The 14,588-nt window shown below is 38.7% G+C and overlaps 1 protein-coding gene across 3 annotated transcripts in view; it reads right to left on the minus strand.

The window, feature by feature from the left end:
• Positions 1-14,588, minus strand: part of UBE3A (ubiquitin protein ligase E3A) — a 53,930-nt gene that overhangs the window by 20,458 nt on the left and 18,884 nt on the right. For 2 of the 3 annotated variants that reach the window (XM_027899131.1, XM_027899130.1), the window contains 2 exons: positions 11,435-11,479; positions 1,319-1,629 (listed from right to left, as the gene is read on the minus strand). In XM_027899131.1, coding sequence (XP_027754932.1) covers positions 1,319-1,629; positions 11,435-11,479 — 356 coding nt within the window. The remainder of the gene's footprint in view (positions 1-1,318; positions 1,630-11,434; positions 11,480-14,588) is intronic. The other variant, XM_027899132.1, reaches the window with a different exon arrangement.

The raw sequence follows: 14,588 nt of genomic DNA on the forward strand, positions 1-14,588 counted from the left end.
AGCATAAAAGCAAGCTACACATCCTTTTCCTTGGCTTTCTAAAACATAACTACAGTTTTCCCAGTAAATGTTGCAGCAGATGGACCTTAAAAAATTTCAGAGCACTAGATTCCTTAGACATCATCCAATTCCAAAAGTAACTAGGTCTCAGTTCTCTGTCTATACAGCTACAAAGAGAGGTCAGTACTTGTGATGTTGCAATAGAGGAAGTCTGAGTCACTGCTGTAGCCAACAGACTGTCTCTGGAGGTAGGCTGAGAAGACTCTTAGGCATCTACCCTTGGGAGAAGGAATGGTTAGAGAGAATGAGGAAGATTCTGTATATGTACAGCTCCATTAAAAACACACACAATCAAGAGACGAATCACAAAACAGACCTAAATGTGCCTCTTGCCCACCTAACACTACACTGCCGCCCCTTTCCCCTCCCTACTGTTTGCCTCTCTGCTTATTTGGATCATAAATAATTTAGGGACAATTTTACCTTTGAATCAGATAAAGAACAAACTGATGCAGCTATTGACTGGAACATCTTAGGTCCACTATAACACAGTACTGTGCTTTATTGCTGACTCTATATGCCTCTTTAATTCTTTGCTGTAAACAATTTTACCCTATTTACCTAAAATGAATGAATCTGAACTTCTGTGTTTATACCACTTATTGGCACAATCCTTAAAAAGATCTGCTCAAAGGTTAATGGTTTTAATTACATTTGGTCTGATTTCTGTTTGCATCACAAATTTGGCAACAACTAGCATTATTCTTCTGTGAGTATGTACTTACTATTTGAGAGTTTGAAAAGCTACATAAAAGTTAGAAAAGGTCTACAGAGCATTATTTCATTTTTGTACACTGGTTTAGAAATAGCTTTGCTTAAACATTTTTTAGCTTAGTAAATGTATTGCCTATCATCCACTGTATCATTTTTTTCATCTGTTAAGTTTCTTAACATAGAATCTGGAATTAGTAAAAGCATAACTTTATTAACCCATTAATTGCAGAAGAATTATGAAACTAGTGAAACTAAAACAGTCGTACAACAGCACCTAGAAAAGCCTTTTTGTATTTGCAAAATCACTATTGTCACAAGACAACAAATGAATGTTGATTTTAACAGGCAGGTGGTAAAGATCCACATTCAGAATCAGTATTCAGCATTAATCCAGCCATTTTTCAGAATCCATAGTAAAATACTTGATCACCTAATATTGTGTTTTAGTTAATAAGTCAGCAGAACCCCACCACAGTGAATTCCGTTGGCTAGTATTCTTGCATATGAAATGTGTTTTATTTTAGGAAAATTCTAAACATCTTACCTTTAAAGTCATCTCTTGGGCCTTGCATTTCCCTCTTGTTCATTTTTCTGTCAGTGCAGGAATTGTTATGGGCACCTTTGGAATTGTTTTCTAGGTAAGCTGAGCTCGTTCCTTTCTTGGAGGGATGAGGATCACAGAGTTTTGCATTAATCTTATAAAGCTCGAGGGCCTTAATGGCTGCTGCATTGTTATCCATACGGAGAAAAGTTGGACAGGAAGCACAAAATTCATTCGTGCAGGCTTCATTTCCACAGCCCTCGGTTAACTGGTGGTAGTAGCGCTCTATTAGATGCTTTGCAGCTGCTCGCTTCCTGTAGCAAACAGTCAAACAGTAAGTACAAGGATTAGTAGAGCTTTCACATACAAAGCTCATTCAATAGCATCAGCAAGGCAGAGATTAGTCAGGCACTGAAACACAAGATTTCTGTCAGAAAGGACACATCAGGAGATTTTTTTAAATGCAGGATTCTCATCTTGACAAATGCAAATATGTTTAACACATGATTTAATTTATGGGTTCTATGTAAGAGCAAGATAAATCCTATTTATGCACAGTTTTCAGCTTTACATTGTAGTGCTACAGTGAAGACAATCTTGTACAGTTCTGAACAATCTCAACTATCACTGAAAAAGCAATTTGGATGCAAAATAAGGCTGCAAGTGAAACAGAACTGGATCTCATACAGTTCTTGAATCTAATATATAGTATTGAGGCATGGTTGCCACTGACAGAGGGCAGAGGCATGAAATACAAACAATTCACACATTTATTTAGCAATACTATCAACAGTACACTAATAAGATATAAAGCCTTTAAAAATCTAAACCATTTTAACAAGATTCTAGATGATTATCATATATTTAGTCTATTTAAATCCATATGAAAAATATTCCTTGATTAATTAAACTGATGGCAAAACCACAATTACAGATGAACTAAAGGCTAAATATATTTCTCCTCAGCTCAAGTTAATTCTCTAAAAAAAAAGCTATTTGCTAAATCCTTCCCTTTCTTCTGCCATTACAGGTGGCAAGTAAGCATTCTGAAAAATCACAGTTGTATTGCTGTACAAGTCTATGTGCTCAGTACTATACATACACACAAAGAAATTTGCAAATAGTAAAGAAATCACTGGAAAGGTGCAGGTAATCAGGACAGAAGCGGCTGCATGCAGTACCAAGAGCACCATAATTGACCACATTTTGGAAAGAAACCCCCAAACCTTGACTTCATTTAAGTTATTAATGAAAACTATCAAGTATGAAACAATTAAAACATACTGAATAGGTGTAACATGCAGGCCTTTTATGTAACACTGGTGATAGAGTACTATAAAGATTAGAACACAGGAAGCAAGATTTTCATCAGAAATTGTGATATTAACTTAAAGTTGCCTTTCCTGATGTTGATGCATGCACAGATTCTGCATAGAACAAGTACTTCAGAACTGAAGTGCCAGACCCACTGGTACTCCTCAGCACTTGCTGCACCTAGCTGTTAATACTGGCTGGCTAAGTATCAGTTTCAATACAGCTGCTTTAGAAGGGAAGATGTTCTGAATGTGACTACTGAAGTGTGTATTACTCAGCAATAACACCTTTGCTCCTTTCTGTTCACCCTTCAAGATCTCATTATCCTAGAATAGAAAATATGTCTTAGAAAGAAAACTGTGACCTCGATGTCTACCTTCTAAATGCTCCAGTGCATTCCAAGACAAAAAAAAAAAAATTGAGGAGAAATGTTTCCTTGGCACCTCAAGATGGAGGTAAAGGACCATAAAAAAAAAAAAAAAGCAGCATGAACAATACCATCAGAGTCACTACTGTATGAACAGGGAATAGCTATATTCTAATCAAATGAAAGAGTTCTAGTCTCTCAAATTTCTATATGTATACTTAGGAAAACCTGCCTCTCTTCCTGTATCTCTAAAAGTAAGTGGTTTTTAATCCTGTCTTTCATACTTCAGCAATTAGCATAGAGGCTTAAAAACAACAGTGTTTTAATACAATTTAGATATGCACATAATTTCACAGCACATAATTTCACAGACATCTGTGAATATCAAGATTTCATGCTTTGATCATTCCTGCCTTTCGATCATTCCAGACCTTCAGACTTCGAGTATGAAATATTGCTGTTTGTAAGCAGGTAAGTCTATCACATGAAAAAGCTGAATTTTTACATCTGAGCTATGGGCACAACTTACCAACATGCATACTTTTCAGCTCACGTATCTAGTCTGAATAAAGTTGTCTAAATGTATAAACACTGATATATTAACACCACATTTTAACATTTTAAACAACGCTCCACTTTAATTAGGTCATATCTGAGATATGTCAGGTCATATCAGGAAATAATGATAAGCTTAAATTTTCTTTAATAGTTAACTTCTGAGGCAGTCAATATTTTTTCGTTTCTAGTATTAAGCTACCAATTACTTCTAAACTTTGCCATGCCTACAATAATACTGCTTGTACAAACACTTTCATTTTGACTCGTGGCTGCAGACTCACTGGTTCAAATTCTGTGAAACTCCATTAGAGACAGAAGCTCTGAATGAAGGTTAGTTTTTTATTTATTTATTTTTAAAATCAAGTACAGAAGCAAACAATATGGTGTACAACAGTACTAGAATACAGCAGTATTAGAATTTCATAGAATATCTAAAGTTGGAAGGGACCCACAGGAATTATCAAAGTCCAACTCCTAGCATTGCACAGGACAACCGTAAGAATGGCATCATGTGCCTGAGTGTTCTCCAAATGCTTCTTGGTGACGTGACCGCTTCCCTGGTAGTTCCAGGGAAGGCTTCCCTGGAGCTTTTTCCAGTGCCCAACCACCCTCTTGGTAAACAGCCTTTTCCTAATATGCAACCTAAACGTCCCCTGACATGGTTTCATTCTGTTCCCTTGACTTCTGTCACTGACCCCCACAGAGAAGAGGAAGTTGTAGACTGCAATGAGGTCTCCCCTCAGTCTCCTCTTCTCCAGGCTGAACAGACCAAGTGACCTCAGCCACTCCTCATACGGCTTCCCCTCAAGGCCCTTCACCATCTTCATAGTCTTCCTTTGGATGCTCTCTAACAGCTTTGTACCTTTCTTATACTGTGGTGCCCAAAACTTCGCTTAATATTCAAGGTGAGACTGCATGAATGGAGAGCAGAGCAGGACAATCCCGTCCCTCGACTGGCTGGCAATGCCAGGACATGGTTGGCCCTCCTGGCTGCCAGGGCATTGCTGACTCAGATTCAACTTGCCATTGACTGGGACCCCCAGGTCCCTTTCCATGGCACTGCTTTCCAGCATCTCATTCCCCAGTCTGTACAGACATCCAGGGTTGTCCCATCCCAGATGCATAATCTGACACTTTCCCTTGTTAAACTCCATATGGTTGGTGATTGCCCAGTCCTCTAATTTGTTGAGGTCTCTCTGCAGGGCCTCTCTGCCCTCGAGGGAACCCACAGTTCCTCCCAGTTTAGTATCACTGCTAAACTTACTGAGTATCCCTTTGAGTCCTGTGTCCAAGTTATTTACGAAGATGCTGGAGAGCACAGGGCCCAAGATGGAGCCCTGTGGAACCCCACTAGTGACAGGTCACCAGTCTGATGTCACCCCATTCACTGTTACCCTCCATGCTTGACCCATGAGCCAACTGCTTGCCCACAACATTATGTGTTTATCCAGCTGTGTGCTAGATAGTTTGTCCAGAAGGATCCTGTGAGAGACAGTATTGAAAGCTTTACTGAAATCCAAAAAGATTACATCAACTGGCTTCCCTTGATCAGCTAGGTGGGTTGCCTTGTCAATAAAAAAAGAAAACTAAGTCTGATGAGCATGACTTCCCCCTCATGAAGCCTTGTTGGCTGTGATTGATGACTGCTTTGTCTTTCAGGTATTTTTCAGTAACTCCCTGAAAAATCTTCTCAATAATTTTATGAGGCACAGAAGTGAGACTGACAAGCCTGTGGTTTCCAGGGTCATCTGTCCTGCCCTTCTTAAATATTAGGCCAATGTTTGCCAGCTTCCAATTTACTGGGACATCTCCAAATTTCCAAGATGATTCAAAAATCGTTGAGAAACACCTTGCGATGACATCAGCCACCTCTTCAAGTGTTCCCAGATGAGTCCCATATGCGCTACAAACTTTAGTGACCCAGCCGGACCCCTCTACCTCTCCCCTGGCAGCTATCCCACAGACTTCGGACATGAGTTCAGGCAAATTATTTAAGAACATAAAAAATGGTGGAGACAAAGGGAGGATACAGACCTAAGAAGGTGAAAGGGAATTTACCGAGCTTTCCGTAAGAGCTACCTTTACTGAGGTCCATTGTTGAAAGTGCTTACACAGAAAATGCAGTTCCAATAAGTCAATGTGTGATTTTACAGAACATTAAGATATTCCACACCACATTCCCACTGGGGTACTTCAGGAATTATTATCACTTTTTTCATTGCTAACAGCCCACATTTCCTAGTTCCGCATTATTCAGCAAAAAACCCCACATCATACCCTCTGTGTTCTCCAGAAATGAAAACCTGATCACTTGCTAGATTCCCTTGCTCATTTAGCGTGCAGAAAACTTAAATTCTTGACCTGAGGGATTAAAACTGGTTGATCAAGTGAGGTAACATTAAACCACTCTCTATTCTTAGCTCATGCTTACACCCATGATGACCACAGCTCCCTTTAAGTTCCTATAAAGTTATCTAACTCTTCCCTTATAAACTCAAGGACTAGTTCACTGTACATTAGCACACAGTTACTACTGTAGCTAAAGCTGCAGTGACTGACTTGCATATATATTTTCAAATACTCATATTATTCTTACACACCCAAGTATGAAACTGCACTGGTGCAGCTGCACTTGTGAACGTTTCACAGACATATCGCAGGCATCTCCTTATGCCTTAAGGGTAACTTCCCACACAGTGGGCTGGCTATAACCTCCTCAAGCAATACACACTGAGGAGGAGAGGCACCTAAAATAGACATCAACTTCATTCCCCAATGTCCAACAATTTCGTAAGCACATTACTAATTTTGTTCAAAATGGAGTATTCACTGACTTACTTTTATAGTACTTAAAGAAAAAAGAATGCCTTTAGGCTTTTCATTTGGTTTTGTTTTTTTTTTTTTAACTAGTAAAAAATCAGATAATAAGTACTTTGCATTTGTAATTTAAATGCTGCCAAAACTGTGGAGTATCGCTAGAAACATATACCTCTGATCCACTGTGTTTGTAGATTCTTTGGCAAAGGTGAACCGGGCTGCCTATCGGGTAGAACTTTTGAATGTTTAAAATCTATATGAAATAAGAGATTGACTGTACTTGTTCAAAAGTTCCTATGAAACAGGATCTAATTTGCATTTCTCAGATATTTTAAACTAGATACAGAGCAATACTATGTAAAGGAAGTTTAAAATATCTGCATAAATATATTACATTTTGCTGTTTAAGTTTACTTAAGTTTCAGAAATACGCATGAATGTTTCGTACTTGTCTGGAAATACCAGCACGACATTACATACTTCTGAATGGTTTCTGCTTGGGACACAACAGCTTTTATATTAGTTTTACAGAGAAATCTCACATTGGATGGGAGTGTTAATCTACTGGAGGGCAGGAAGGCTCTGTGGAGAGATCTGGACAAGTTGGATCAACTAGGCCAAGGCCACGGTCAATGGCATGAGGTTCAATCAGGTGAAGTGTCCCGCACTTCAGTCACAATGACCTCACACAGCACTACAGGCTGAGGGCAGGGTGGCTGGAAAGTGGTCCAGCAGAAAAGGAACTCGGGGGTGCTGGTCAACAGCAGCTGAACATGAAGCAGCAGTGTGCCGAGGTGGCATCCTGGCCTGTAGCACAGTATGTACCAGTAGTGTGGTCAGCAGGAACAGGCAGTGATCACCCCCCTGTACTTGGCACTGGTGAGGTCACATCCCAAGTGCTGTATCCAGGTCTGGGCCCCTCAATACAAAAAAGACATTGAGGTGCTGGAGTGTGTCCAGAGAAGGGCAACAGAACTGGAAAAGGGAGCAAGTCATGCGAGGAGCGGCTGAGAGATCTGGGGTCGTTTAGCCCAGAGGAGCTCTGAAAAGCAGGCTCAGGGGTGACTGTATCACTCTCTACAACCATCAGAAAGCAAGCTGTAGCCAAGTGGGGGCTGGCCTCTTCTCCCAGGCAATCAGTGACAGGAGAAAAGGACAAGCTGCACCAGGAGAGGTTCAGGTTGGACAACTGAAAAATTTCTTTGCTGAAAGAGTTGTCAAGCTTTGGAACAGGCTGCTTACGGACGTAGTGGAGTCACCGTCCCTGGAAACGACTGAACATGGCACTTGGTGCTATGGTCTAGTTGATAAGCTGTTGATTGGTCAAGGGTTGGACTTGGTGATCTTGAAGTCTTTTCAAGCCTTGACGATTCTATGATTGCTCCAAAAAAGCTAATTTCAGTAAGTGGAAATTTACAATGGCCTGTTTTACAATGGCTATTAGGAATTTGGAAGTGCCAAAATGTTCAGAAGCTATTTTCTTAAGTCAAAAAAAAACCAAAAAACAACCCAACCAAAAACCAACAAACCAGTAAAAGTATTAATATCCACAGAAACTAGAAGAAAATTTATGTTTGCCTTTTGGATAGGAAAAATAAAACAGGAAACATTTTTTTTTTCGTACTTATAGCAAAACAACTTTCAGTATATGTGTTAACAGATCAAGGCATAAATAGACTTACACATCTGCAACAGTGATACTATACTTCGGAAACAAGATGACCGGCAGATCAAAAACTGTTTAAAAAAGTGTGGATTGTGGATGGACATCTTTCTGAAGTTAAATACTGCTTTGTGAGTTTCAGTTTCAAACCTTGCATGTTGGTTTCCTGCTTCTGTTTAGTTAGAGTAAGAGCAGCAGTGCTAGAGAAGACAAGCTTCCAGTAATAGCACTGCCCACAGGGACCCTTTTGAAGAGCCCTGCACATCAAACTGCCAAACACTCCACCCGGAGCTGGAGCCAAGCCTGCTGTTCCAGCATTTCTGTAACACCTTTTTCCCACCTCAGCCACTGGCACCACAGCAAATGTGCACTAAATGCAAATGTGTACATGCATGGAACTCACATTTTCCAAACCTCATGCTTTCTACTGTGGTGGACCCTGATAGCTGGGGTGCAGATTGTGAACCCCCTTGAACCATACTGGTTTCACCCAAGGAACCTCCCTCCCCACCATGTATCCTAGATCCACTGTGCCTCCAGGAACACATGTGCTGACAAAGTCAGGCATGGCACTTCCTCAGGAAGGGTGAACCTGAAAACAGATCTGTCCTGGCTATATGGAGCAATGCAGCAAGACTGCTAGAGAGAGGGAATGAAGAAAACAGTTAGCATCTATCTCATAAACTTGTCTCTCAGAAAAATTACCTTGCTACAGCCCTATTAAAAAAGCAGAGAGAAGTTTCAAAATTGCAAAGCATCCCACCCTAAAAAGCAGAGAGAGGAAAGATGAATGCACAGAAAGCCATATCAACACATCCAAAACTTCATCTTGATATATGACTACATACAATGGAGAGTGAAAACACATGAACTATAAGAAGCTACTGGTAAACAATTAAATGATGTAATTTAGTGTTAAAGCGGTTTTAAGAAAATTATACTAATCAAATCTGAAAATCAATGGAGAAGTTTGACAGGAGCAGATAGAAGATACCGACCTTAAAAATTCAAAGACTTGAATGAACGCTAAGGTAAAAAGACTCCTGAATCTGAGCTAGCACCCCAATGTTCACCACATGTAGAGCCAGAATTTGAAAAGCTTGGGATAAGCAAGACTTACTCATGGAAGATTTTGCTGTGTAAGAATCTAAGAGTATTTACTTTTTAATTTATTTTCATTCACACATGTGAAACATATGTGAGCACACTCTTGCTATAAAGCTTTGCAATACAGACCACAGAAATAAATAATGCAATTATCTCAGCCAACCAGAACAAAAACAACTTAACCATTCATTGTGCAAATAACAATACACTTGCCTGAGTCCCTCCACTTTGCTAATGACTTAGGCATGTAAATAATATAGTAACTATTTTAGCTACACACCCAGCCTGCCATTCCGCCTTATGTAGCAAGAGCAACTATGTAGCAGGATTGCAAACATTCTCTGTAATAGGTGCTGTACACAAAAAATTGTGCTAGAATTTTAAACATTTTAGTTTCACAAGTATACTGTATAGTTACTACTCAAATATATGAATTCCTACAGCTTGACTGGCTTACATCTATTATAGACAGGTACCTGAAATCTATTAAGTCAGAACAACTCTGATTATTGTTCTGCATTAAAAAAAAGAAAAAAAAAAGTACTCAGCTATCACACAGAAAAGCTTACTAGTGTAGATTATTTTTTCAGGTTCAGTTTCAAGGAGGATAAATGACACACACAAAAGAATTGTCAAACTTCTAGAAGGACAAAGAGTTTTACTGCCTTTTCCTTCTGATTTATCATCAGTCCTTACAGGTCTTTGTTTCACACCACTCTAGATGACTGTTCCTGATACATCTTTCCTTACGATGCATAAGAAACAGTAGTCTGACTGACAATATCCAGAGTGGACAACAGCCAGTCTGCAGCCTGATTTCCCCCTTTGGCTAGGCCAGGGAAACAAAAGAACACAACTTAACTTGCTGCAGGAACAATAAAACACAATGCAGCACAGGCCACTACTGTAGCAGAAATAAGAGACTATGGCAGGGCTTTAGCCCTGCAACCTCTAACTCATGTCCATGTAGTGACAGCCAGTCATCTCTCAGGTCTGGATCCCTGTAACCTGTACTCCTCAGGAAGCAGCCAGACAGCATTTCTGTAGCAGATGGCACGAGAGAGGGAAAAGAAATTTGTCATCCCAGGAGAAATGCTACTCCTAGTGCAAGAAAAGGTGACACTGCAGTGAATTGCTAAAAACACACCAGAAAAGCATTCTTGCTTCCTTCTCATCACTCTTAAAAGTTAGCTATGCAGTCCAATGTGTGTGGGGGCTCAACCACAGTTTTGCTTCTCCCCAAGTTGGACAGTTACAGTAGAGAAGTCCTTGAGCAATTCACACTATGTCCCTAGCCTACAAAACATCCAGAAACTGGCATCCAGCCCACGGTGCGTAAAATACTAGACCACTTGGGGGGAAGGCGTGGAGGAGACAATTTAGGTCAGAGAAGAAGTTTGTGGCAGAAGAGAAATGAACCAAGATCCTTTGAAGCTTAAGACCGTACACTAACCATTGCACTACACTCCCTCTATTATTTTGAAACTTGTGCTGTAAGCCAGAAAAGCAGAGTTTGTGGTTTCCCTATTTGAGTTCTATGACAGGACTGTTTGAAGAGCTAGAAAAGAATCTTTGTTTGCTAACTCACAGAAGAATAAAGTGTCAAATAACTTTTTTTTTTTTTAATGGTCCTCTCATTCCTGTGCAATCCTTTTGAATTTTAAATTGAACATTTCAGCCCATCACAATCTTGCTTCTAGATGATCTTTGCTTCTAGGCTGAAGGCAGAGAAGAACAAGACTCAGAACTATGAGCAAGATGCTATGCAAGATTCACTGATTAGTGAAAGAGAGTCAATTTGTTGTTTCTAGAATTAACTAGTATATAAATTCATCAACTTAAGTTAGACTTTTTTTTTAATTTAGTTCAACAATCCATGCCTCAACAGGTATCAGCAGGTATTCTGCCTTAGCACTGAAGTGTCTTCAAACCCATGCAAGATGTTAGTGAACAGCAGGTAGAAATTACACCCTTACTGTCAAGTCTGAATATAGGCCTTCAGATTTCTGACACTGTATTATGCTACCATCTACTGGTTCACATTAAGTTAAACCTCTAAACTTTCCCTTCAACTCATTCACCCTCAAAAAAAACAAAAAAATCATCACAGTTTCTATAGAGGCTTGAAATTATTTTTCCATAGCAAAATTTTAACTTGAAACTTTCTAAGGTAATTCCATAGTTCTACTCAGCTTTTGTCTTCTTTTTAATAAGCAGATGCAAGAGTAGCTGTTACACAAGTTTAAAAGATTTTTAAACAAGATACACCAAACTCATCCAATCATTTACTTACATTCGGCTAGTTTCAATGTTCTCAGAGTGAGGTTCTCCTGGTGATCTGCAAAACCAGATAGAAAACCTTAACCTTTTGTTCTTTTAAGTCATTACAATATGAAAAGTTATGAAAGGTGGAAAGTGATGATAATGTACTATTGCCACTAAGAACATCAACTTTTTAACACTCGTTTTACCAAACTCTAAAATACAGTTTATAACATAAAAACTGACAGTATAATTACGCCAAATTTCTCTAAGGAGGGCAGCACTTTTTCCCCACTGCTTATGCAACTGCAGCCATTAGAGATCTGCTGGCAGTACTTTCATATTCAGGCTGCATAGGGCACCAGTTCTGGGCTAGTTCTTCATAATCACTTCCATAGTCAAAGCGTACTCAAAGTTTATCAGTGATCAACTGCAACAATCAGATTCTCTACACAGCTGGACTCTAAAAAGTAGCAGCTCAGAAGCAGGTTCCAACAGAATCTCAAAACAAGTTTCACATCTCTCTCCACCTGAATTTGCAGACGTAATCTCAGACAGCTTTCTGTTTCTTCATTCCAGTCAAGAGATCAGCCGGTAATATTTAGAATTAGGTGTTACTGTCTGGCATTTTTGAATACACAAGCAGCGCCTGTGTTTAGCTTGGGAACCCCTTTGACTTAATTTAGAGAATAATTTAAGGGGTATAGCTTCATACTAACTTAAGTAGGTTACATTACAGCTATTTAGCTCCTCCTTACTCCTATCTTTTTCCTTAATGAAGCACTGATTCCAAAAGTTAACTTTTTTTAGGCAATATTTTTTTCCTCCCTTTGGGACTTGCCCCTAGCCAGTGAGCTTGTAACCAGATAAGCCAGAAGACAAGGCAGTATAAATGCAGCAGTTTTGATTTTCATTGCCTTACAATACCTTGCAATCACACCCTAAAGGACCTTATCAAACCTTCACTTGGAAATGAATTTTAGAACAGTTGACCAGAACTGCCACGCTGGAAATATTCTGTGAGGAGTGGAAACAGAGCACAGCCACTACAGTAAAACTCTGCAGCTTACATGAACAAAAGTGCCTTTCATGACAGCTCTCAAAACAGAAGTGAGCTAAAATCTGCAAATAGAACTCACTTTGTAGGTTTCACCAGAGTCTGCTGGGGGACTTGAGTCAGGACAGCTAAGCAGGCTCTCCCATAGCTTTTCCAGGAAAACAACTTTGTTTATAGGAATGGAATTTCTAATATTTACTATATGACTATCTATACTATTCTAAATGGTATTGGAAATCTCCATCTGTAGCCTGATACATTCCTTTTTTCCTGTATTTAACTGTGCTATCTTACTGGATGGTCTTTCCTATTAAAGTTTGGACTGTTCTCTGAATTCTCTACCAAAATTTTAGTTCCTTTATTAAAATGCCATATGTTAACAACTTTCTGGATTTTACCAAACAGACCCAGGGCCTAGAAAGCATTTCTGGCAGACGAGTTATAATTCCTAGGCTAATGGAATACTATGCAGCGACAGATGATGCAGAACACAGTAAATTATTTGTTTCTATTTCATTAAGTTTTAAAATTTTAATGACATAAGGACAGAATTCTGAACTTCCTATTCAGCTATCTTTATACTCATGCTTAAAATGTAAATGTTCTGTAACTGGAAAATAACACGCAAACTGCCCAATCTCAAAATTTGGTCTCTATTTATTCCCTTTAAATTATGTTTCCCTTACTCATCAAGTTCAAGACTGACAAGATAGTTGCTGACAAAAATAATGCTCAGCAGCAAAACAAATAAAAAATTAATTTCCCTTCAACTCCAGTGACCAAAACAAGCCACTAAATACTTAACAAAAACAATCTCAATTTTTTTTCCAATTATTCTCTTAAGCATGTAAGTGTTAGAAGCCATACAATCTGAGAAGCATGTTTATATCCATACTGGCTAGCTCCTATTTACTTCCAAGACTTCCGAAAATGATAGCAAAAAGTCTGGACGTTTGAGGTGTTGCTGTCTTTCAGTATTGGGAAATACAAACACATTGAAGCTTTGGGAAAGAGTAGTGCTTCCAGTTGCTATGAAAATATGAGTGAAATAGTGGCATTAAATGAAAAACACCAAGAGTACTAATCACTTTGAGCCTTTAAAATAAACAGCAGTATGAAGAATTAGAGAAAAAGAGCAGCTTGCTATCTAAACTTTGAAGGTAAAAAAGGCAGCCTGGAGATATGCAGTACATACATGTAGACACAGCTCTCAGTGTATCTAAAATCTTTTCCTATCCTCATAATTTGTGAGAATTTTATCTAGGCTGTAAAGAGACAGTACAGTTCAGTACATGTTCCTGTGCAAAAAAAAAGTTTATTCTGTAAGAGAAACAATTAAAAAACCCAATAAACTCCCCCCCCCCAAAAAAAAACAAACCAGACATGAAAACATTTCATCAAAGTTCAGAAAAACTTCAATGTAGCTGAGTCGAAAAAAGTTTGGTCCTCTAAAATAAATGGTTCTACAGAAAACAGGGATCAAATTCCTTCAGCTTATTGTTTTCTAAAACATGAGCAGACCTACCATAATTATGATGTGCATAACTATTAATGCATATATCAACTCAATTTTAAAAGGTTTCAAATGACAATGTAAGCACCAAATAAAATGAGCTTTCAGTACTCATTAAATGAAGTGGAAGATCAATCTAATTACAGAAGTTGTACTTGTTTGCTAAGAAGCTATTTATTCTGCAATACTCAATTGTTTACAAACAAGATACCTTGTTATTTCCTCTGAGCAGGCAACAATACTGAAAAACAACTATATAGTACAGCAAGACGTCCTTTCATCATGTTTAAAATCTGAAACAAGAGTTCTGTTCAGAGAAAATCTCAGAGCAAATGCTCTTAAAAATTTCAGCTTTGAATTAGATTGTAGATACTGATCACAAGACATCAAGTAATCTGAATACTGCAGTATGAGCTAGCAAATTCAAATGGTGGCTCATTTCCAATAACACAGGGAGCAACTTCCCCATTCTGCAAGCCAATCCTTTTACTTTCAGTGTACCTCTTTAAGAGAGGAAAGTAATGGTATGCATGCTCAGACATTTTTAACATCATCAAGCCTCCCAGACAAATACTTTAAAAAAAAGAAAAATGAACAAACTGCTTAGATAAGTAT

Source organism: Empidonax traillii, unplaced genomic scaffold, assembly GCF_003031625.1.
Source record: "Empidonax traillii isolate 1590-97213 ecotype Southwest subspecies unplaced genomic scaffold, ASM303162v1 scaffold645:size365152, whole genome shotgun sequence".
Classification (NCBI taxonomy): domain Eukaryota; kingdom Metazoa; phylum Chordata; class Aves; order Passeriformes; family Tyrannidae; genus Empidonax; species Empidonax traillii.